The 25,272-nt window shown below is 44.1% G+C and overlaps 1 protein-coding gene across 19 annotated transcripts in view; it reads left to right on the top strand.

The window, feature by feature from the left end:
- The first annotated feature begins 1,794 nt into the window (after positions 1-1,794).
- KALRN (kalirin RhoGEF kinase) overlaps positions 1,795-25,272 on the top strand; it is a 653,674-nt gene continuing 630,196 nt past the window's right edge. For 7 of the 19 annotated variants that reach the window (XM_020287013.2, XM_020287027.2, XM_020287016.2 and 4 more), the window contains exon 1: positions 2,076-2,240. In XM_020287013.2, the coding sequence (XP_020142602.1) occupies positions 2,168-2,240 (73 nt within the window). In that variant the 5' untranslated portion in view covers positions 2,076-2,167. Of the gene's footprint in view, positions 2,241-25,272 lie in introns of all 19 variants that reach the window. The other 12 variants (XM_020287009.2, XM_012780446.3, XM_020287022.2 and 9 more) reach the window with 6 other exon arrangements.

Raw genomic sequence — 25,272 nt, forward strand, 5'->3', positions numbered from 1 at the left:
AGGCATATTAAGCTAGTTTAAGATATCATGGCCAGATGAATTAGCATTCATGGCAGTGAACTTGTCATCTAAGAGTTACTATAGAGGTCTGATAAATGTACTCAAGGTTGGAGACAGATCTAATAGATGTATCCAAGATTAGAGACAGGTACTTTTTTTTTTTAATGGTGAAAATAAATAGACCATTTGTGACATTCAGTAAAGAAAGTGATGAGTACAGGAAGCCAGAAGGTGTTCACTAACAACTTATTAAATTCATTTGATTTGTTGTTATTTATTTGTTGTTAGAGTTACCCAGTTGGTGAATCTGGAAAGATCCCAGGTGCTTTGGCCTGGAGAGAGAGGTGGAACAAGGCAGGCTTCCAGAGACAAACAAATCAAGGAGATTCTGGCTGATGGGTAGCAGGCCATCAACTTTAGACCAGGACCTTGTTTCCCATTAGGTGTGTTTTAACACATTAGGTCAGGCAGCCACCTCTCCATCTGTCTGGGCCAGGCAGCAGCAAACAGCCCTCAACACATCACATTAAGTACTCAGGTCTAAAGACCCTCTGTTTTGTGGGCTCTGCAGTCACTAGAACTATAAACAGAGTACTGGCTAATTATTGTTTAATTATTGCTTAAAAACTGATGGGTATAATACAATCACTGCATTAATTACCCCATACAGCATCTGTTTTCTTTTTTTGCAGTCATCCCCATTCCTTCCCAGCCCCTCTCCCCACTTTAATTGAAATTCAGCTTGCTGTAACACCTCCTTTCTCCCGGCCAACTGGATCTCTCCATTCACACGAGGGAGAAGAACAAAACAGAGAAGGCCCCAGGGATTAGGGAGTTTTGACAGCTGTCCAAGAGGAGTGCTGAGATACAGGCCAAGTGCGGAGGCAGGACAGAGACAAACGAGGGACAAGAGAGTGACAGAGGGAGGGAGAGAGAGAGAGGCAGGGAGACATCAGAAAAGAAATAAACTGGACAAAGAGTCACAGAGACAGAGATGTTTAGGGGAGCTGAAAAGGGGAAAGGGAAAGAAAAGCTAAAGAGGAGTGAAACTATGGAGAGATGGTGAGGAAATTGCGAGAGGCTCAGGAGGACAGGGAGACAGGAGAGAGCTTGTCAGAAAGGAGCGGTGAAGAAAGGCCAGCCTCTCTAGGGACAGGTCACTCCTGCTTGGGGACCGATCTGAAGAAGGCGGCAGGCAGCTGGGGGTTCCCCTCACACACCTGGGAGTGGGGTGGGGAGGAGGAGGTGGCCGTGGGACCCGGAGGAGCACCGACAGCGCGGGGGGGGGGGGGAGAAACCGAGCACGCGGGGGGTGGGGGCTGGGGGGGGAGAACCCGAGCGCCCCGGCCGCAGAGCCCCCTCAGCGAGCCGGCTAGCGCCCCGCGGCCCCGGTTTCGCCCGGCGGCCCCGCCCCCCTCGGCCGCCTCCTCGCCCGGGCTTTTCCTGCGGGGCTCAGGAAGCCGGCCTAGCGTGGCCTCGAACAATAGCTGGGGACTCGGGCTCCGCTCCCAGAGAGGCCGGCGCGAGGCTGCGGGGAAGGGAGGCGTCGGCGCTGCGGGGGGCCCGCAGCAAGCTCCGGGCCGGGCCGGAGCTTCGGCTCGGCTCCGCGCTGCCCGGGTCATTGTTGACCGGGACTGAGGGAGCGGGAGCCGGGGGAGGAGCTGGGGAGGCGGCGGCGGCGGGAGCCAGAGGGGGAGCCAGAGAGCGCGCGAGCGAGGGAGGGAGGAGGTAGGGAGACAGGGAGGGTGGGAGGGAGGAGGAAAAATAAAGAGGAGAGAGCGGAGCAGGGCTGAACAATAGAGACGGGCAGACGGGCGAGGAGGAGAGCCAGCTGCCGCTGCTGGGGGACAGCGGGCGCCCAGGCAGCCCGGACCCCAGCCCCGGGCCCCGGGCCCGGCCAGACAGCAGGCGGCCAGCGCCCTGGGGAAGGGGTACCATGGGGGAGCCGGCGGCAGGCGCCCCCATCCCGCCGCACGTCTCCGCCTGAGGGAGGCTTGGCGTCCTCTGCCCCAGCCCCGCCGCCCCAGCGCCCGCCCTCGAAGCCCCGCGGCCGCCGGCTCCGCGGCTGCGGCCGCTGCGCCCCGCGCCCTCGCCCTTCGGGTGCCGAGCAGCCCTCGGCCCCTGGCTTCGCCGGCCCCCGGCTGCCCGCGGACGCCCTCCCCCAGTCATGAACCCCGCGGAGGGAGCAGCGGAGGAAGGAGGAGCAGCCGACTCGGACGTGGACGCCTTTTTCCGGACAGGTAAGCTGGGCAGGGCGCGGGGGCCGGGGGCGAAGGCTGCTACCTCGGACGCGGCGTCTCGGACAAGTTTGGGGAAGGAGGGCTGTTGCCCGGGCGTGCGTGTTGGGGGGCAGTCCCCCTTCGTCGTCGGGGCTGGAGTTGCCGAGATTCTTGTTGATATGGCAGTGCTGATTGCGGTTTGGGGAGGGCGTGGGGGCTGGGAGCTCGGCGCCCCTCGGCATTCACCTCAGTTGCGGAGTCGGAGTCTGTGTTGGGGAGGCGGGAGGCGGTCCCCTCGGGCCGCCTTCTCCCGGAGCGCGGGGATGGGGCGATGTTGGATCACTTTGCAGCGCACCGCTCCAGCTACCGGCGTCCCCGGCCCCTCCCTCGGCGCCCCCTCCCCCCGTGCCTGTCAGCCGGGCTCCCGGCCGCCTTGGGCCGGCACGCCTCCTCCCGGCCGGGAGCCCGGGGCCCTGGTGTGCGGAGAGGGACTGGGGGACCCGGAGACGCGCAGGCTGCAGGCTGACAGGAGCGGGGCAGACGAGAACGATCATGACTAGTGCGCGTGGGGAGCGCCTCAGACTTGAGAGGCAGACCCACCTCGGAGGGCGGTGGGTGCTTCGGTCCTCCTCGTTATCCTCCTCTCCTCCAGTTCTGGGAACGGATGAGCTTTTCATAAGAATCACTCATTCCTGGAAGTGTGAGTTAGCGTCCCTCTCATACACACCCACCAAATCTTTGCCTGCCTGTGATGTGTAGAGCCCTGCGATGTCTTTCTAGCTCTTTGCGCCCCTGCTGTCTCCGGTGCCCTAGGTCTATAGATTCTCCTGTTCCCTGGCTACATAGTCCCTTCCCCAGAACAGGCACTGATCACCCTCATCTTCCACCACCTGTGGCCCTGTTTCTCTGATGGCGGAGGATTCCCCATCTCCTCTGTACCTGTGGCTTCCACCAGCTTCTTATGTGTAGCTCCCCATCTCCCCACATGTCTGGAACCATTTTGTCTGGAATCTTTGTCCCAAGGAGTCTAATAAGTTATGGGGGCCCCATGCATCTGCTCTGCCTTTCAGAAATTTGGATGAGAGGACATGAACTGGTGGGGTCAGGGGTCAGGTTAGCTCTGGAGGGTCTCTGCACATCCATCTGTTTTCTAACCCCATTGCCTTGCCCTGGAGGTCATCTCTAGGGAAGGGGGTGGGGTGCTTTGTTGGGGAGACTTGTGGCTTTGGAAGTTGAGACTTGATTGGCCCATATATTTATTCTCTAGTTGATGTGGAGAGGAAAAAGCTGGAGGACAGGAGCTGATGCCAGGGCCTGGGGATATCAGAGGGAGTCCCTGTCATCCTATCTTGCTTCCCATGGCTCAGCCACTTTGCCTCCCTCCTCTTCCCCAAACATGGATTCTATGTACACATTCTCTCTCTCTCTCTCTCTCTCTCTCTCTCTCTCTCTCTCTCTCTCTCTCTCTCTCTCTCTCTCACACACACACACACACACACTCTGCCTAGCACCCTAAGCGTAGGTTCTAAAGAGGTGTCTGACCTGAGTTTATAATCTGGAATCTAGGGAAGAAGTTCTGGGGGCTAAGTGACATCCAGAAATGCCAGGAGGGTCCAGCTGAGCCCCCTGCCTTCCAACTGAGGCAAAAGTCTGCATTTTCTTAGCTCTGGGTTGTGGTGGTGGGAATCCTGAAGTGTGAGCCTTCCCATTTTCCCTTTCTGGACCCTGGTTTCATCTTTTGGCACTTGCTTCTCCTTCCCCTTTCCTACCATCCAAACACAGGTCTTGTTCATTTTTCTACCCCAGGCCCCTGAGCAGAGCTCAGTTTCTGCAGGCTTACTTATTTCTGACAATGAATTCATACAGTGTTAATGGTGTTAATGGCCTATAATGGTCCAAAGTGTTACTTTTCCCAGGACCTTTCAAAACACAATGTGTAGCTTACATTGTCTAGTTCTGGCTCAAATCACAGAGTAAATAGCAGACTGGGGTCAGTCTCCCGTGGGATTCCTGTATTGGGATATTCTTCCTTCTTGGGCAGTCCAGTTGAGGGGTGGGCTAAGTGTGATGTGCACTTAAAGAAAGGCTAAGTCCTCAATACATAAGGTTGAAAATGACTGAAGACCTGTAATGAGTTGCAAGAAGGGGTAAGGCTAGGACCACCACCCATCCTGCATGGCCCTGTAGGCTCTGCTCCTTGATTCTCACCTGGTCTCTAGCCTAGGCTCTTGCTGGGGATTCTTAAGTCTGGAAAAGGCATGTTTCTGAACTTTCTCACTTCTGATTCTCCATCTTTATGGAACATAGCGTTATACCTGGTAGGCTGGATAGATTATAAATTTATTCAGTTGAACAATTGAGAAAACTTCAAACAAATGTTCAAAGTCCCTAGCACTAGGGTTACTTACCCACTTTTTTCTGATGGGAAATTTTGCATGCACAAAAACCAGACTGGCAATTGCTTTGTCAAAACCCTGGCATATTCTACCTCTAATTAGGCATGTTTTGAATAATTCTGTCATTTTGGCTCCTTACTTGTCCTCTTCTGATTTTATTGGAATTTCAGTTCTCTTGACCAACTGATTAAGCTAGATTCTTATAGATTCCCTAAATCGTATTTCCCTGCATACACATGGACACAGACTCCCCCCCTACTATTCTTATTGATTGATAGATTCCAGATTGTCTTCCTGGGAATTCTGTGTCCCAAGCCTGAGAAAGTGTGTTACAATAATTTTATTGATCATGTTCATGAGGCAGAGGAGAGGAGACATGGAAACTTATAACTGGAACTAGAAATCAATCGACAAGTCAATCAATAAGAACTTTTCAACTCCTACTGGGAGCCTTCTGCTATCCAGGGTGCAATGTAACACAAAAGAAAGATTCAAAGTAGTCTCTGTTCTCAATGAACTTTTAGAATAAGATTGACAATTACTGTTCAATTAGAGATTAGTTAGTTGTTAAGTGAGGTCCTTGAAGGGTGAGTAGAGAGTGGGCAAAGGCATATGGGGGTGGGGGGCCTTGGTGAGGCCTTGAGGAGCCTGGGTTGCCAGAGGGGAAGGTGTAGGCTAGTGAGGAATGGGGAACAGGATTGCATAAGTAGGGTGGGGCCAATAGGGAGTGTCTTGAAAACCCAAGAGAGGAGTTTGGATTTGATTGGCCCAGTAGGGAGTCACTATGGATTTCTGAGCAAGGGCACAAGATGAAGAAAGTGGTGTTTGGAAAGGTTAATCTGGGGGTAATATGACTGATGAGGTGGAGAGAAGAAAGATGGAATGCAGGGAGATGCAAAAGTGATCCAGAGCTGAGGAGGAGGGGCCTTGTCTGGGTTGGTGGCAGAAAGGATGGGGAGTCAGAGATGATTCTGAGACATTTTTAGAGGTATAAATGTGGGCATTTGTTGACAAACCAGTTATAGGGGGAGAGGAAAATGAAGCTCATGAGGAAACTGAAGTAGCTGAAGGAGACTGGAGGACTGACAGCGTCCCACTCACTGATGTAGGCTGGTTGAAGACAGGAGCTGGTTTTACAGTACAGATAATGATGTTCGCTTTGGACATGAAGAATTGGGGGCAAGCGAGGGACATCCAGATGGAGTTATTTTGTCAGGAGTTGGAAATGTGGGACTCAAGACAGGAGCATGGGCAGAAGGTTAGGGCTGGCAATGCTGATTTGGAAGGCTGAATGCAGCTAAATCTTTGCGAAAGCATCAGCTCTCAGAGGGAGGGAGTGGAGGAAGAAGAGGAAGGGCTAAAGTTAGATTTGGGGGTAGAAATCCTCATTGCAGAAATGGCAGCAAAGGAGTCTTGATCCTGGAGACCCCAGGGAGTCAGCGTGGGCTCTGATGTGATGACAGGCTGCAGATGGGTTGAGCTGGAGGAGTTCTGGGGCATGATTAAAGAAGGCCCCTGCATGCTCTGGGAGCACAGGATTAGAAGAGGCATTCAGGGGAGGGATTTGGGGTGGTGAGTGGGAACCAGCTACTTCCAGAGTTTATCAATGAAAGGAGAAAGAGAGGTGTGCTTTAGCAAGAAGTGATGTTAGTATCAAAAAAAGGAATTTTTGTGTTTTTCAGAGTCACACAGGTTTGGATGTAGCAAGGAGAGAGCTTGTGGAGAGGAAAAACTGAAGAGGCTAGAATGATTATTGAGTTAGATACCTGAAGAGGTAAGATAAGAGTAGGTGTCCTAACAAAAGGAAGAGCTTAGCTTTGGTGAGCAGAGGAGAAGCCTCTTTCTTTAAGACTCAAAGGAAAAAATTAAGAAGATAAATGAAAGGAGATTGATGTGGAGACATCTTCTACCTCTGTCTTTCTATGGAGCTTTGGTTCTGTGAATCCAGACATTTTCAAGTGAAGTGTTTGCTGTTACTTGGGATTCGGCCAATCTTAGACTCAACTCTGTATGTCTTTCCAACTCCCCAAACTCGCTCCTTCCCTTGACTTCCTTAATTCTATAAGTGGCATCTTCACACTCCCCGTCATGACATTTAAAACCTTGGGATTGTCTGTGAGGAATCTCTCTCCTCTAGCAAACTCTTTTGGACTGTCTTTCATAACTAGCCCTTGCTGTCCATCCTCAGGGCCCTGTTGTACCTCTCATGAACGTCTTTCCTGGCCCTCTTTTGCATCCTTTAGAATCTACTCCCTTATTCCTACTCCAAATTGCACCTGCAGGCCGATTATACTTCCCAAAGCACTATTTTCATCACATTACTACCTGGTGTTTGAATGAATACTGACTCCATATTGCCCTCAGGGTCAAGTCCATAATCCATAGCTCAGCTCCAGCCAGGCTGCTCTCCTCTCTGTCCAGAGGCACTTCCACTCATGTTCTCTTTGAATCATCCACCCCTCCACCACTGTTTTGCAATCCAACTCATTCTTTAGGACTTGAGCCCCACCTTCTTCTGGGAGCTTTCACAGCTCATAATGACCAACTTTTTAAATCACTCACTGTTCATACTCATTTTCTCACTTCTTCAGTGTATTTGTATGTGTATTTGTATTGTTATTTGGCCCTTTCGTATGTGTAGGGCTTGTCTCCCCCATTGAAGTTATTTGTTCTTTGGAGGTAAGGAAGAAGACCTTTTAAAAGTTTGTGATTCATCAAAAAACACCTTCCCACAATATAGATAAAGCAAACATGACAAAATGTAAGCAGCTGTTTAATTTAGGTGATGATATTCACTGTATGATTCCTTACACTTTTCTCTCAGATAATAACACCATCCCACCCAGACAGATGAACTGAAACTATCGTCATGTCTAGATCATAGAGAAGGGAGATTTTTCAATAACCTATGTTTGTATGTAATTCTTTGAGTAATTATCACCACCTGCTCTGCATATTGCCAGGAATCTAAAAAGGAAGTGGTCTCTTACTTCCTGAGCTTTCTTTTGCAGCAAAGGAAAAACATCTCTTTTTGACATTACACTTGATGCTCCAGAGTGTAATGTGATACTTAATTCAATGCTTATTGTCCCTTCTTTATTTTCTTCGACTTTCACCTATTATGAATTGGGCTTTTGACTATTTTTTCAGGAACTTCTGAGGAATATTGAGAGAACTTTTTGGTTCTGGAGAGGGAATATGGTTAATAATTCTAATATTATATTTATAGAGGCTATTTCTACTGTTAATATATTTTAGAACATATCAATGATATCCAGGTCCACCTCTGTAAGATTTGGGAGGCTTTGCTTCATTCTTGTGTCACCAGTCATCACTAACTCTTATTGGTACATTCTGTCCAATTGTGTTTGGCAGTCTTTTGGGGAATGAAAGAGGTATTGGGATAAGCTGAAGCTATTAGGTGAGAAGTAAGAAAAATCTTCCTGACTGTAAATTTCGATAAAACACTAGGACAGTTGAGCTAGGTGTTCTTAGATGTTGGAGCATGAACACTTTGACTTTTCAAGTTTCTTTCTGGTTCTGGTATTTGGCAGTTTACTTCTGGAGGTAGGCAGTATGGTATAGCCCAGTGGTTCTCAATCTGGGGCAATTCTCACCCTCAGGGAACATTTGGCAATGTCCGGAGATATTTTTTCTGTTGTCACAGCTTAGGGAAGGTTTGCTACTGGCATCTAGTGGGTAGAGCTCAATGGTGCTGCTAAACATTTCACAATGCACGGGACAACAAAGAATTATTCAGCCTGAAGATATCAATAGTGCAGAAGCTGAGAAGCCCCATATAGTCAGAAAATCATGGGCTTTGGATCAGATAAGTCAGCACTAACTAGGAGTAGGGTCTTGGGTAAACTATTTAAAATCTCCCATACTCAGTCTTTTGCAAAATGGGTCTGCTAAAGCTTGTTTCACAGTTTGAGAGGATTGAGTAGAAAAAAAATGTGTATGAAGCATCTAGCAGTCTCTGACACATAGGAGGAGCACAGGAAATCCTAGTTAGCCCTTTTATTCCTGTTATTTTAATTATTAAGTGAATGTAATATCACAGAGGCTTGAGAGGGGTAGTCTCTAGAAGGGGTGCTGGACAGGACTTTTGACATAGGATGGGAGAGGGTGCCAGAGAGGCAACACAATGGAGTGTAAGAAACCTTGTGTGTGGAATAAGAAGGCTGGAGTTTGGGCCTCAGCTCTCTTGCATTCATTCATTTATTTATTTTTTGAAAAATATTTATCAAGTGCCTACTTCAGTTATGTATGGTGCTATGGAAGTATATAAAACCATTCAAAGAAAGGATATAGAGCAGGAAATGAAATGGATATAAATATACCACCTCAGGGAGCACTTGGATTTAAGGGGTTAACAGGGGGGATACAGTCTATGAAGGAGGCTGAGAAGGTCAGGCAAGAGAGCAGGAGGTGAACACTCCCCTTTGCTCTCTGCTTATATGAATGACTTGGGCAAGTGACTTTAACATCTATGTAAGATGAGGATAATAGTCTCCTGCCCCCCTCTTCCCTTAAAGAGCTGTTGAGAGACTCACATAAGCTACTGTATGTGAAAGGTCTTTATAAGTTGTACAATGCTACTCAAATATATGTAGATAGTTACTTCTAAATCAAACATTCTATTACTCTAAGTGCCTCTTCTGACAAGTATTATCTTGTTTAATCTGACCTCCATGGGACCTTTCCAGTCCAGGAAGAGATGCAGTCCTTCTCATTTTGGTTTTCCAAGGGGGCTGGATGGGGCACCCTCTTACAGCAGGTCAGGGTACTCCTGTTCTCTCCTCCTCTGCAAAGATATAAAAATGCTAGTGACCCAGCCCCTGCCCAGGCCATGGGCCACATGGCTCGATGCCATCTGGAGGAGCGTCTTGCTTCTGCTGAGCCTCAGGTGGGTGCAGGGAATCAGTCCCTTCCTGCTCCTTCTCGGTATGTGTGGAGTTCAGACTCCTCCTGCCACTCCTTTGTGCGCAAGTGACTGGCAGCAAAATAACTAGGAAATGACTGACAGCCACAGAGCTGTTGGATCAATAGAGCTGCTTGAAATCGTGTCTGCCTAGGAGTGAGGGAACAGAAAGAATCAGCTGGGAGGACAGAGGAATTAATTCAGGGACATAAAGAAGAAACTGTTGGAGAATTAGCTTTGTTTCCACTCCATCGGCCTCATGGCATTATTAGAATGGAGCTGGACACTGGCTAGAGAACATGGATACAGGGGCTAAACAAGTAGAATAGTGAAAAGTGGCAGATGAGCTGTGCTCTTAAGGAAGTAGTTACCTCTCCTTGAGCTGGGACATGAAGAATGGGTAGGATTTGGACGGGGAAGACAGAAAGTATTGTGTTCCCAGGTTAAAACAGCATTGGAAGGAGGTGTGAACATTCATGGCATATTTAGGGGCAGTAAATTGTCCAGTTTATGTGCCTCAGAGGAAGTAAGGGGGATCAGTGGGAGATGAGACTCAGAAAGGGCTGGGGAGCAGGTTGATAGATTGCTTTGTTTATCACACATTTACTGTGTTCCTGGATCATGAAGGCTTTGAATGGAAGGCCAATGAGTTTGGTCTTTCTGTAGTTGGCTTTGGGGAGCCTGAAAAGTGACATGATCAGGAAGATAATTCTGGCAGCCCGTAAGGGTCCATTGGAGTGGGGAGGGACTGCTGGTCAGGGACAGATTAGGAGACCACTGTGATAGGTTAGGAAGGTCTGAATTTGAGATGCCCATGGTAGGAATGGAGAGGAGGGGATCTATATGAGAGACCTCATGGAGGTGAAGTCTATAGGAGCTGGCAACTTGGATGTGAAGGTGTCAAAAAAGAGATAGGAGTCTAAGATTACTCCAAAATTTAGAGCCTGAGTGACTTGGAGGTTGGAAGAGCACTTAAGGAAAATCAGGAGTTGGGAAGAGGAGGAGCAGTGGTGGGGAGGTAGAAGAAGAGGGAGGATTCAGAGAGTTTGCTTTGGGACATGTTACATTTCAGGTGTCAGTGAAATAGCTAAGGGAGGTGTGGATTCAGTAGGCGGATAACGAAGGGAATCTGGAGCTTTGGAGAGAGGCCAGAGCCAGAAATAAAGATTTGGGAGATATCTGAAAGAAGTTATGGCTGGAGCTATCAGAATAAATGAAAAACATACACAGACTTAAGGGCAGAGGGCCAAGGACAGAACTGTAGATTTGAGTGAAGGGCTGGAGGAGAACTAGGAGAGATCAACACGTGGAGAAAAATAGGTGGTCAACAGGCTCTGATGCTGCTGGGGGTTGAGAGACACGGGGACTGAGAAAACACCATTGGTTCTGGAAACTGAGAGATCATTGGTAACCTTTGAAATAACAGTTTTAATCATGTATGAGAGGTGGAATTCAAATTCCCAGGGGAACGAGGAGTGAGTGGATGAGGAGGAAGTGGTGGGAGTGCATATAGATGACTTTGGAAAGGTTTGGCTGTGAAGGGAAGGTTAAAAATAGTAAGGTAGTTGGAGATGGGAGCAGAGTTGAGGGGAGGCTTTTTTTAGGTAGAAAAGATATGTGAATACCTAGGGATGGGGAAGAGGGTGAAGGCAGGCATGAAGAAGACAATGAATATTTAGAAAGGAGAGGAGCAGTTGATAGAGAGGAGTCCTACATGAGTCTGGAGGGGTGGGTCTCAAGGTTAGCTGAGGGGTCAGCCTTGGGCCAGAAGAGGATGCTCCTTTTCTGACAACTGGAGGGAAGGCAGCTTTCAGTGAAGTAGCTGGCTGGCGAGGACCCAAGGATGTAACGTACCTTACTTATAGCTCCAGTAGAGAGAGCATCATCTGCCTAGAAGACTCAGGGGCTAGTGGTGCCATGCTTGGGGAGGGTAGTGCAAGCTGAGGGCAACTGTGAGATGGATGGGCTGGGTTGGTGTGGTCCTAGCAGGCCCTTGGGAAGAGAAACTGGGAAGCAAGTCTGGGAGATCCAAAGTTAGCAATCTCTTTGGAAGTGCTGGTAGCTTGCTTTTGCAGGCTGAAGTGGGACTGCTCTAGGTTGTAGTGGGGTCTACAGAATCAGACCTACAGAGTATGGGTTAGGCAAGTGAGGGAGGTGGTGAGTGAGGAGAGGATAGAGGGAGGGGGACACAGGCAAGAAGGCAGCCTCCTGAGGAGGGGTCCATGCCTGGCAATCAGTGTACTGTTATATACCAGGGATGGGATCTGCTCATGAATTTCCAGTTTCTGTAATGTCTTTAGAAGTCCTAAAGGAAAGTGGAAGCAGAGTAGGGATCTTGGAAGAGCCTCTTGCCCATTCTTCCCCATGAAGAGGAACCTCTTACATAAGAGGAAAGATGCCACACTCTTTCTGTTGGCCCCAAAATGCTCACTTCACCTTTCACTTTAGGGGCAAACCCAAGAACTATCATCAAGTGGAAAGCCCCATTTCATCAAATGCTCCTCAGGGGCCTCACACAACTCTCCAGAGGGGTGGGGAGTGGGATTCTGGGGCTGCTGCTACCGAAGAATGGGCTGTGGGGGGTTGAGCTTATCTGCCCTAGAGTGGAAGAAAGTGGGAGTTTCCTTAGGTGTAGTCCAGTCCTAGAATCATAGAGTTTTAGAACAGAACAGGAACTTACTATCTGTGTGACTTTGTGTAAATTATAACCTCTCTGACCTTTAGTTTGTTCTTCTATAAAATGGGTAAAAAATATCCTTGCCTCTCAGATTTGCTTGATGTTTGTAGATATATTGCATATTGTGATAGTTCTGTTCATATTATAAATAGTAATAGAAATGGGATTATATTACTAGTAATAAAACATGGTTACATCTAATGCTAGTATGACTATATTACATATATAAAATATTATATTGCTAGTTAGATGAATCCCTTTATTTTTGAAATCATGAAAATTATGATACTTCAATAGGCTTCTTCCTTCTCTCCCTCCTCCCTTCCTTCCATCTTTCCTTTTTTTCTTTGTTTGATAACCATGCAGAGATAGGTAGGGATATGATTTTTAAATTTGTAGTTACAGTTATTCCAGGGCACAACAGAAAGAGACTAAAGATGTAACTAAAATCTCCACCTATTACACTCTTACTCTGCAGCCCCAGGACAATGGCATCTATGGGAGGAGGCACAGGATTGAGCTGGCAGCTGGACAGTGGGCCTTGAAGGGGACCCACGAGACTGGCAGATGGTTAATTGGATGTGACAAAAGGGGGCTAGAAGGAGGGGTCTGGAACTCCTGGGGGATTCCTGTCTCTGACTACTTACTGTGGTGGGGAAAGGGAGGAGTTGGAGAATAGGAACAGTTGGGGAAAAGATGGGCAGGATTTCATATTAGGAGTGTGGCAATGGAAGGATAGAGCACCATTGGGAGAAATGTCATAGCTTTAAGTCAAAGGGAGGATGCAAGTCTTTAAGTCTCTTCTCTGTACCCCAGTGCATGGCACAAAGCATGCTCAAATACTTGGATGTAAAGAGATGCTTAACCAAATACTGAAACAGTATAATTTTCTAGTCATTCTTCATGATCCCAACTACTGAGTTTTGACAGCTAAATATTACTTTACATGGGAACTGGACAAAGAACTAATAAATTTAGCAGAATACTAGATTTCAGTGAGTGAATCTCTTCATTTATTCTTACATTCATTCATTCATTCATTCAAGTGTCAAACACCAGCTGTGCACCTACTAAGTGCCAGGCTCTGGGGGTACACAGACAGGTTAGAAATAATATTTTCCACAAGGGGAGTAACAGTCTAGTGGGGTTGCCTGACACATAAACAGATTATTGCAGTGTAGTATAATGAAGAGGACTGTGCACTATACAATGAGGATATAGAGGAAGGATCAACAGCCTCACCTGCCTGGATACGAGTAGGATTCATTGAAGGGAGGCACATGGGCTGAAGTGGATGAGGAAGTGGTGAAAACAAAGACAGTGAGTATAGATCACTATTCAAGAAGTTTGATAATAAAAGAAAGATAATAAATGGTAATCACAGGACATTTTGAGGGTTCTGGTAGTGTTTTGCTTCTTGCTCACAGGTGTGTTCTGTTTGTGAAATTTCAGTGAGTTGTAAACTTATGTGTGCAATTTTATGCATGCATATTATCCTTCAGTAAAATATTTAACAAAGGTTATTGGGCCCAGTAAAGTTTTTTGTTTTTCTCAGAGAGAGGAAATGCTTTGGATGTTTTAAAAAGTCATAGGAGGAGATTGTAGTAGAAACTGAAAGTGTTAGAAGGTGGTATATGTGTGGGTGGGGGACCTGGGTGGGTACCACCTTCCTCAAAAGTGGGAAAATGAGATTCCCAGCAAAGAGGTTATCCCTGGAACAGATGATCACCTCTTCATCTGTGGCTGTGGGAAAAGACTAGGTGGTTTTCAGGTCAAATGCTAGAGGTCTTATTAAGCTGACCTCAGTCTTCTTAGTGAATGAGAGTCAAGGTCATCCGCAAACACTTAGAGATGCTGGGAGCCTGAGAAGAGAGGAGACAGACTGGATCCATTCTCTAGAGAATGAGTGAGAATTGCATAAAAGAATAATCTGTCCAGTGGAGTTCAGAGTGGGCTGGGAATGCTGGGTTCTGCATCTTGCTCAGCCCTGGAGCCTCTAGAGTAGGGTTAAAAACAGTGGACTCCTGAGTTCTTAGGTGATGACTAGAACAAGATGTCTGGGGTGTGGATAATAGACTTGTGGATAATAGGCGTTTGGATGTTAGCCTCTTCCCAAAACTTTACTGAACATTGGTGACAAGGGGCCTTTTGGAAGCCCTATCTTGGAAAATGTTAATGTCTGGTTTCTTCAAGTAGGCTATACACACATTTTGCTTTGGACTTGTCTATATTCTTTTCAACATCCAGTTTAGCACCTTATAGATAATACTTGCTCATTTAGTGTTTGGTGGCCTGATTTTAAAACAATGTTTCCTTCCTTCCTTTCCTTCTTCCTTCCTTCCTTCTCCCAACTCTGCAATATATCCAAGAATGATATTTTTTTTTTTTAAAGAGCTACTTACTTACTCATGTGTAAGCCATTTGGGAGTTTTATAATGAAACACTGTGCTAACGAAATGAATCATTTTTTGTGGACAACCAATTCTGCCTTAAACAATGAGACCTATAAAATCAACATTGACTTTGAAATATGTTGAATTTGGATTAATTAGAGGGGACTTCTTTTATGATACTTGCTTATAAATATTCACATATTTGATAGGCACTAGAAAAGTAAATAAAGGCATACTCTTCTTTTAGAAAAACCCAAGTAGGAAAGTTCAAACATGCAAATGGATCAACTAATCAATATTGAATGAGTGTCTGCCATGTGCCTAGTATTATGCCAGATATCAAGAGAGGTACTGAAAATGTGTAACACATGGTCCTTGTCTTGAAGAGTTTATGATCTTGTTGGATTAGGAAAAAATGGCTAATTAGAGATCAATCAGAAAGGTGTTTCATTCATTCATTGACTCATTTAATATGTATTTATTGTTTATAAGGTAAAAGATAATTTAAATAAATTATAAAGCTAAATTTCATTTAGAGAGATTCAATTTTAGTTTAACCTTCATAGAACATTTATTTTTTTATACTGAAGTTACTTTTTGTTATAAAGCATTATTATAATGCTGGCTCACTATAGTGCATTCGAAAAATAGGGTGAAGTATAAAGGATAGAAAAGCCACTGTAATCCCATCTCCCAGCGAGAACCTCTGTTTGCTAATTTGAATTATTTCCTTCTGGTCTTTTTTCATATGTCTACTCTGTCTCTTGATCCATTGTTTGTTTTTTGATTATTAAATTGAGGTGAAAAACAAATTGGAGGAAAGTAGACTTTTTCCTAAATGAAACCATTTTTTCAATTAATTTAAATGTATGATATACTAGTATACATATTTCTATTGAGCAAAGTAAGACATTCACAAACCAATCAACCTTTATATGGGGGTAATATAAGAAAACAAAAAACCCATTGATTGTTTGGACATTGGCACTCTGGTAAAAATATTTACACAAAACAAAAGCATAGGATATATAAGTATAGTCAAAAGTGTATATCTTTATCCCTCTTCCTTCCTGATGTTTAGATAAATTCAATAGTTATATAGACCTATTGCATATACAAATACATATTTATGTAAGTGCATAGCTTTCTTATTTTATTTAACAAAAAAAGGACCATGCTATCCCTGTGATTTTGCAACTTTCTTTTATCACTCTATAATCATGGACATTTTTCCATGTCAGGAGCCCTACCTCATTTATTTCAAGAGTTGTGTTATATTCTGTTGTGTGGATGTGTCATTCTCCTAATTATAGACATTTTTATAACCCATTTTTTTTTTCCTGTGGGTCAGTGTTTGTTCTGGAACATTATTTTGTCCAAAAAGTAGCAAGAAAGGCCACTCATTTTTTTGATCCTTTTCAAAGGTGACCATAGGACAATTGTAGGTTCAGTATGTTTTCTCTGCCTTTATCATCAGAAGAGGGAGACAGCCAGTCCCTGTTCTCTGAAGGATAACTTTTTATGTAATGTTTACGGACACTTTTGTTAGTGACATTTAAATAAGTGGTGGAGGCCATTCTTGCCTCTTTTGCTGTGTGCCTTTAAGTGATGTAGGAGCCAGATTTGCAGTATCAATTAGCCAAAAAAGTCACATGTGTTCTTGGGCTTCAGTGTAAGTTAATTCCAATAGCACAGTTAGGAGTGGAAGTGCTTTAGCTTGTGTGTGCAAAAGCCATAGCCTGGGCTTGGCTGGAAGGATCTAGGGATGTCATTCTGGAGACCTTGGTTTTTAATTCTGCCCACCACTAAGTAGCTCTGTGACTTTGCCAAGCCAGTTAATATGCCTGTTTTTACAGATGAGAGACCTCCTTTTCCTCATCTGAAGAAACATACTTGCCCTGCCATACCTAATAGGAATAGTATGAGATAAAGTGAAGTGATAGAAGGAAAATGCTTGGAAAAACAAAATTGCCGACTAAATGAAAAGGGATTTTGTCAGCTCCTTCTCTGAGGTCTCTTTCAGTTTTGAGTGTGGTTGAAAGCCGAGCTGGGGCACTCGGATGGGAATGATAGCACATACTGCACTTGAGGACTGTACATTTTTTCACGTCTGGTAGGAAATTGGCGGCACTAGAGATGGAGTGAAACTTTTCATGACATGTTCCATTTGCTTTTGGAAAAGAGACGTGTGTATGAGAGTGGAAGAGTGGCTCATCTAACTGCCCAGAACATCTGAGATTTACTTTCTGGTAAGTAACAGTGTAGTTCAGTTGCACACTTACCTCTTATCACCCAGATGTGCAAAGAAAATGTAGCTTTTAAAATTTTCTAAAGTGGGCTGGGCACAGTGGCTCACATCTATAGTCCTAGCACTCTGGGAAGCTGAGACAGAAGGATGGCTTGAGCCCAGGTGTTTGAGACCCAGCCTGAGCAAGAGTGAGACCTCATCTCTACTAAAAATAAAAACGTTAGCCAGGTATTGTGGCATGCACCGATAGTCCCAGCTACTTGGGAGGCTGAGGCAAGAGGATCACCTGAGCCCTGGAGTTAGAAGTTGCAGTGAGCTAAGATGATGCCACTGCATTTTACCTATCCAAGGCAACAGAGCGAAACTGTGTCTCAAAAAAAAATTTTTTTTTTTCTGAAGTGGGGCTAATCTTTCTCATGAGACCCAACCCTGATTTTGCTAGTTTGTAGTATATAATTTTTTTCTGTGTTAGTCTCTTTTTAAAAAATTTAGTTTTAAATTAAAAAAATTTTATTTTTAATTTTTATGGGTACATAGTAGTTGTATATCTTTATAAGGTATATATGGTGTTTTGATAGAGGCATACAATGTAAATTAATCAAATCAAGGTAATTGGGGTATCCATCACTTTAGACATTTATCATTTCTTTGTGTTAGGAACATTCCAGTTCTACTCTTTTAGTTATTTTAAAATATACCCTAACTTATTATTGATTATAGTCACTTCATTGTGCTATCAAATATTGTTCATTCTATCTTTCTAACTACATTTTTGCACCCATTAACCCTTGCCACTTCATCTCCCACTCCCAGCTATCCTTCCCAGCCTTTGGTAACCTCATTCTACTCTCTGTCTCCAGGGGATCAATTGTTTTTAATATTTAGCTCCCACATATGAGTGAGAATGTACAAGATTGGTCTTTCTGTGCTTGGCTTATTTCACTTAACATAATGTTCTCCAGTTTTATCCATGTTGTTTCAAATGGCAGGATTTCCTTCTTTTTTGTGGCTGTATAATATTCTGTTGTGTATGTGTTACCATAATTTCTTTATCCATTTATCCATTGATGAGCACTTAAGTTGATTCCAAATCTTGGCTATTGTGAATAGTGCTACAGTAAACATGGAAGTGCAGATATCTTTTTGTTGTCCTCAATTCCCATCCTTTGGGTATATACCCAACAGTGGTATTGTTGGGTCATATGGTAGTTCTATTTTTAGTTTTTTGAGGAATCTCCATACTGTTTTCCATAGTGGTTATGCTAACTTACATTCCCACCAGTAGTGTACAAGGGTTCCCCTTTCTCCACATCCTCACTGGTATTTGTTATTGCCTTCTTTTTGATAAAAGCCATTTTAACTGGGGTGAGATGATATCTCATCATAGTTTTGATTTACATTTCTATGATGACTAATGATGTTGAGCATTTTTTCATAGACATGTTGGCCATTTGTATGTCTTCTTTTGAGAAATGTCTATTCAGATCCTTTGCCCATTTTAAAGTTTTATTTTAATTTGATTTTTTCCTATTGAGTTGTTGGAGCTCCTTATATATTCTATTTATTAGTCTCTTGCCAGATGTATAGTTTGCAAATATTTTCTCCCATTCTATAGGTTGCCTCTTCCTTTTGTTGATTGTTTCCTTTGCTGTGCAAAAGCTTTTTAGCTTGATGTGATCCCATTTGTCCAATTTTGCTTTGGTTGCCTATACTTTGGAGCTATTACTCAAGAAGTCCTTACTCAGATTAATGTCCTGAAACATTTCCCCAATATTTTCTTTTAGTAGTCTCATAGTTTCAGGTCTTTTACATTTAAATCTTTAAACTATTTTGATTTCATTTTTATATATGGAAAGAGAGAAGGGTATAGTTTCATTCTTCTGCATATGGATATCCAGTTTTCCCAGCACCATTTATTGAAGAGACTGTCATTTCCCCAGTATATGTTTTTGACAACATTATCAAAGATAAGTTCACTATAGATGTGTAGGTTTATTTCTAGGTTCTGTATTCTGTCCCATTGGTCTGTGTGTCTGTTTTTATGCCAGTACCATGCTGTTTTGGTTACTACAGCTCTGTAGTATAATTTGAAGTCAGATAAAGTGATTCCTTCAGTTTTGTTCTTTTTGGTCAGGATGGCTTTGCCTATTCTGAGTCTTTTGTGGTTCCATATAAATTTTAGGATTGTTTTTCTATTTCTGTGAAGAATGTCATTGGTATTTTGATGGGGTTTGCATTGAATCTGTAGATTGCTTTGGATAGTATGGACATCTTAACAGTATTGATTCTTCATGGATTAGTCTCTTTTAGATGGCTGTTTCTTTTAGGTAAATTGCTCAGTTGCTCAGATTTTTCTCCGGTTCACCCACTTCTCTTCAGCATGGGGTCTATGTGCATAGAGTTGCTCTTGTGAACTTGTGGTGGTAGTGGTAGGGGGAGACGAAGAAGGGTGATTGGAGTCAAGGCACGATGGCTAGATTCTGCTGGTCTTGGCTTTGTGGGGGCTGGTCTGGTCTGATCCCTGTTTGAGTGCTTGCAAAGATGTGGCTAGACCTATCTTGCTTTTTGGAGTATTGTGCTGATACCCAGCACTAAAATTTATGTCCTAACATTTTGCCTATGGGGTCAAAGACCCTGTGTATGGAAGTCTGTTAGTCTTGACTTCAGGGCTTTGTCTGATCACTGACTCTTTCAGTACCATCAGCAGGGAACAAAGATATATCTGGATACCAGTTTTCTCAGTGAGAAGACAGAACTTCTGCACCTAGCTCACCTCACTGGATACCCAGTGACTCACCTAACTAGACACCCAGCACACCCTTGGTCAGTGCTTTGTTTTCATCTGTTCACCACCATCCTCTCCCCTTCACATCATGTTGATCATGGCATTTACTGCAAAGGTGGACATTCTCCTAGAGGCCTGCAGTGCCTCAGGAGTGGCCTTAAGGTTCTGAGGTGCCATCATACCTACTGGGACATTTCTAAAGTTGTCTTCCCCAAATCCTGGTTGAGCCTTGAGGTGGGAGTATCTATAATAGGAGCACAAGACCCTAGTATCTGATCTAGACTGAATTCTTCCCATGTTCCCCAGATGCTAGAGGAAGAGGGCTTTCTCTCTTTCCTTGTGTCAGGGATATCCCCTATGTCCTATCCTCAGTACTTTCTATCTCTGGTTTAAAGAAACTTAATGGTCAAGTCCACCCAGCCTGCATCTTAATATGTTAATAGGAGCTGGAGAATTCAAGCTGCATACTAAAAAAATCCTATTTTGGATGTCAACAGCTGAACATTGACGCTTTCTCTTTGCTTGCTGCTATAACTATCCTAAATTTCCCTGAGGCACATAGATGCTTCTGGCAGAGAAAGGGGGAGGTTAAATATATATATAAGGACATGCAAAAAGAGGAAAGTACTTATGTTTTAAAAAGTATTACCTAGTTAAAACATTAATTTTGGGGAAAAAGGTTTAGAAATGAGACTTCTAAGTTTGTTTTCATTAGGATTCCATCTATATACATGTATGTGTTTATGTGCATGCAAACATGCAAGGGTATGACATTGTTGATTCTTCTGGCAAGTATTTAGTGAGCACATGCTACCTGCCATGGACAGAGGAGTGGATGGCACAGTCTCTGCTTTCAAGGAGCTCCTGGTCTTAGGAGGGTGATGGAGTGAATATGGGTTACATTACAGAGCTGCACTGCTGAATCCTGCTTTCTGAGAGGTTGCCCTTTTGGTCTAGTAAATATGACTGAGGTAGGGGCTTTTAGTGGGTCTAGTTTCCCCCTAGGATCTGCTTTCCAAGTCTCTTCAGCCTCCTACAATGACAAGTTCCAGTCAGTTTTGCTTTTTTCAAATAAAGCCAATTCCTTCAACATCAGTCTAGGTTTTCATGAACCTATGTTTAGAAAGGGCATGGCAAATACGACCAATTTTAATTAGTAATGAATCAATAGAAAAAGTGAATACTAACTTAGGGCCACTGCTCCATGGCTTCTGTGGTGGTGGAATTGTTTGCTTGCTGTTGTTTTTGTCCAAAGTTCTTTTATCAATTTTAACACAGGAAAAATTATGTGTTTTAAGTACTATTCTTACTCCAGGGCTGTGGAATTCAAACAGCAATAGGAGCTATGAGCAGTGTTTCTAGTTTGACTGGGGAAAATGGGAACTCTGTCCCCTTCACAGAGACTGACAAGCTATGCCAGGCCAGGCAAGTACAGAGCAAAAATAAGGCAGCAGGTAACTGGTAGTGTCAGATAATTGGGTTTAGTGGAAAGAGCAGTGGGCTGGGTGTCAGGAGAACGGTGTTGTTATTGCCAAGCTCCCTGTCTGAGGCTGAAGAGAGAGTTGAGCTAGATGGCATCTGATGCATCTTCTATCTACAACATTCAGAGTGAATGGACAGCAAGTGGGGAACAGGGAAGCTGGGGGGATAGGAACCAGTGGGTAGGTACTCTGAGGGCCTTTATGCCCTGGTTTTCTGTAGAATTTTTATCCTTCTGATGCCTTTCATCACTGCAGCTCCAGAATGCTTGGTCAGTCCCCTGATGCCAGAGCTCATAGGTGACCCAGCATTCTTTTATGGTGAAGAGGGGCATTCATTCCCTTGGGGAGACCCATCTGGTGGTCATCAAGTAGCCTCAGACTATTTTAACCCTTAGAATCTTTTGAAAAGGGGGCCAGGTTCATGGATTTCTGGCCCTGTGTTGAAAAGCCTACACTTCCTCAGTCTTTTCCTTTGAGTCCCACGCCTGCAATTAGGGATGTGACTAAACATCCTAGATCAGCAGTCCCCAACATTTTTCGCACCAGGGACCAGTTTCATGGAAGACAATTTTTCCATGGACCAGGGGACAGGGGGAAAGATTCTGGATGATTCAAGCACATTACATTTATTGTGCAGTCAAACCTCTCTGCTAATGATAATCTGTATCTGCAGCTGCTCCCCAGTGCTAGCATCACCTCCTCAGCTCCACCTTAGATCCTCATGCATTAGATTTTCATTAGGAGTGGCAACTGCATGTGCAGTTTACTGTAGGGTTTATACTCCTATGAGAATCTAATATGCCCTTGATCTGACAGGAGGCAGAGCTCTGGTGGTGATGTGAGCAATGGGGAGTGGCTGTAAATACAGATGAAGTTTCGCTTGCTCACTTGCCGCTCATCTCTTGCTGTGCGGCCTGGTTCCTAACAGGCTACAGACCAGTACCAGTCTGCAGCCTGGGGGTTGGGGACTGCAGCCCTAGATAATGCCTTCATCATGGACTGTCTTTCTGTCAGCTCTTCCAAGGCACTGGGTGGACCAACTTACTGATCTTTCTGTCAGCCTGTGTCCTTGAACTTTTCTTCTTTTGAGTCAGAGAAAATGGTGAAAGCAACCCAAAATCCTCTTTTCCTGGGCATGTGCAAACCCAGTCCTGCCTCATCATCTTAAAAGGAGAAACAGGGCAATTAAACTGCTATTTTGACTTCCTTTTGTATTTCCTTCCACTGGAAACTCTATCTCCTTTTCCCCTTTCTCCCACATTTTCTAGACTTTCAGAGAACTTACATTTTGGTAGAGGGAAACATGTAAGATTTCTAAAAAGTACATTGAAGCATATAGGTATATGATAGGACTATGCTAGTGGACAGCAGGGACGTAAACAGGGATGGTGGAGCCTATTTTGGCAGATGCGGTATTGGTTGTAGAGTAGGAGATGCTTGAATGGCATTTGGAAGATGGCTCATTATCCAGAGTGACAGGTTGGAGAGGGGCATTCCTGGAAAAGGGAGAGGGTGGGCAAAGGCAGAGAGTTGTGCAAAGATCATGGAGAATTAGAGGATTGAAGGGTGAGAGGGACTGAAGAAGATGTATGTGAGGTCTTAGATTTTCATATTTCAGAAGTTGGATTTTATATTCTAGGATTTGGATTTTATCTTGTAAGCAGTAGGGAGTTATAAAGGATTTTAAATATTGAGGGTTATAGAATAAAAAATATAATTTAGAAAGGCCAATATAGTGTTGGAAGGTGCAAAATTAGAGATAGGAATTCTAGTTAGGAAATTACTGAAATGTAGTTGATGATACAAGAAATGTAATGATGGGGTACTCTACAGGATTTAATGTCTAGTTGATGTAGTGGGTGAAGGAGAGGCTGAAGTTGCAAATAATCTCCGGGTTTTGGTTTGGGTTGTGGGTAAAGGCTGATGGTGCTTTCATCAAGCCTGATATCACAGGAATTACATAGGTGCCGTAGGAATACTTCGCAAGCTTTCTATTGTAAAGGGGTTCAGCACTACTCTAGTCTTCAAACTCTAAATATTTTGAATACAAAACATTAAAAAAAACAGAGTGAGTGATGGTTGAACAACTCAGATAACTTTTTGCATGAGGGTGGCAAGTCTGCATGCCTATGTGTGCATGTATGTGCTGTATACATGATGTGATGTTGCTCATGTTTTGGATGCAAACGTGTGTGCTCCTTTTATCGTACTGGGTTCTTGACACAGAGTCATTTTTCAGCATTAAAATTCCCATCACCTCCCAGAAGTACTCCTTCAAGATCCATTTCCACTTGGCTCAGTGTGCACAAACATTCCAGTGGGATTGATTGCTCGTGTCAAATTAATTTTTTCCCTTCCCAGGGAAAGTGTCTGCCATGTGTAAAATGGGGAAATCCCCAGGCTTCTAGCCAAATGCAAAGCTCAGATAGAAGGGCAAAGTCAGTCTTGGGTCAAGAATTGGCCTACGTAACTCACAGAGCCTGTACCTGGATACTTAAGCTGACCTTCCTGGCATGCTGGGTGACTGTTTCTAGAAAATATGAAAACTTGAGGCTGGGTAGAGATGGCTACATGTGAGAGGCTTGTGTCTTTTCAGTATCAGCTGCAGAACCACTTCCATGTTCCATCTTCCTTTTACTCCTTTATTTAAAAGGTTGCAGAAGCTTCTGGAGGCAAATGGAGAATATGCTGAATATCCTTCCCCGCCTGACTACTGTGCAAACATCACAGAGCTCTGGGTTAGTTTTCCTTTTAGCCTAGTCCTGACACTTCCCTATAAGATGTGGTTGACCCTCAGAATGTACCTCTCAAGCTTTCCCTTAGCAGGTAGCCCCTAGCTTCATGGTGCCCCATTAGCCAGCCTTACCTCATTTTGCCTGACTCTGGACACTGATCAGGGACCTTCAAACCATCTTTCCCAAGTTGGCTGATTGACCTGTATACAACAGGGTGGTCTAGACTATACTGTTTACTGATGAACTAATTTGTATCTTGACAGTAGAAGCTTTGTGAGATGTATGATAAAAGTCTCCCCGAGAATGGTAATGTATTCTTTTCCTATAACCTGGATTTCAGAAGTCCTGATTAGCATTTATTAACTTTAAGTTCAACTTTGTAGGTTGTGATTATCAGCAGTCCCAACCAAAGTATCTCTGGGAGCTTATTATCTATAATATAGCTGAATACAGCTCTTTAATTATTAGAGGTTGTAGCAAATGGCTTATTCAGTTAACCATTAACCTTTAGGACCTTCAGAACTTTAAGAAGAAAGCTGGTGAATTCTCCATTCCAGAGGGTAAAATGCTAACCTTCTACTGTGTCTGGTGTAATAACTACTTTTTTCAGAGAGGGAGATTTAGATTCCATCTGCCAAAAACTTTTACATAAATTGATAACAGAAATGATTTTTAGCCTTTCCCAACAGATTCTGTAATGCATCACTTCTAGCAGAAGGCATGCGTTAGACTTGGTTATACAATTTAATTCTCTGCAATTCTATAGAATTTGATTGTAATGTCTGGTTTTTGAGCCAAGACAACTGGACTGCTGGAGGGATGCAGGGTTCACAGAAGTCTGCCAACTGTTAGCCAGAATGTTTCCTCCTTCCCTCTCCTGATGCTACCAAACATCTCTCAAATCCAAAAGGAGGTCATCTAATTTCTTCCCTCTACCCTGGCCCAGTTTCTAAGCTTTTACTGGCATCCACTGTATTCTTTCTGGTTTGTTTTGAGGTATTTACTTGATTTGCTATGCATAGAGGTAATTCTCTGAGACATATCTTTAGACCACCTTAATTATTTTATCTAGCATGATTCTAGGCATTGAATAAGCAACTTTGTGATTTTTCCCCTTAGGCTTTGGTTTTTCCTATGAGAAAGACCAAGGCAGCTCCCCAGAGGAGGTCCTCTCTGATAGACTCATAGCTGAGTGCGTGATCATGTGCTACTTTAGGTTTTTTGGAGGTCCTAGAGCCATAGAATTAAAGATTTGGTAGGACCTTAATATAGAGGTGACACTGTCAAATCCAACCCTAAATCCCTTTAGTGCAGAGCAGAAAGGCAATCCCTTTACAACTCTGTCCAGCACTCTAGTGGGTGCCATTTTTTCATGCCAAGTCTTTTCCATTCTTAGTCATTTGGTTGTGCACCC

This window comes from Microcebus murinus, chromosome 1 (assembly GCF_040939455.1).
Source record: "Microcebus murinus isolate Inina chromosome 1, M.murinus_Inina_mat1.0, whole genome shotgun sequence".
Classification (NCBI taxonomy): Eukaryota; Metazoa; Chordata; class Mammalia; order Primates; family Cheirogaleidae; genus Microcebus; species Microcebus murinus.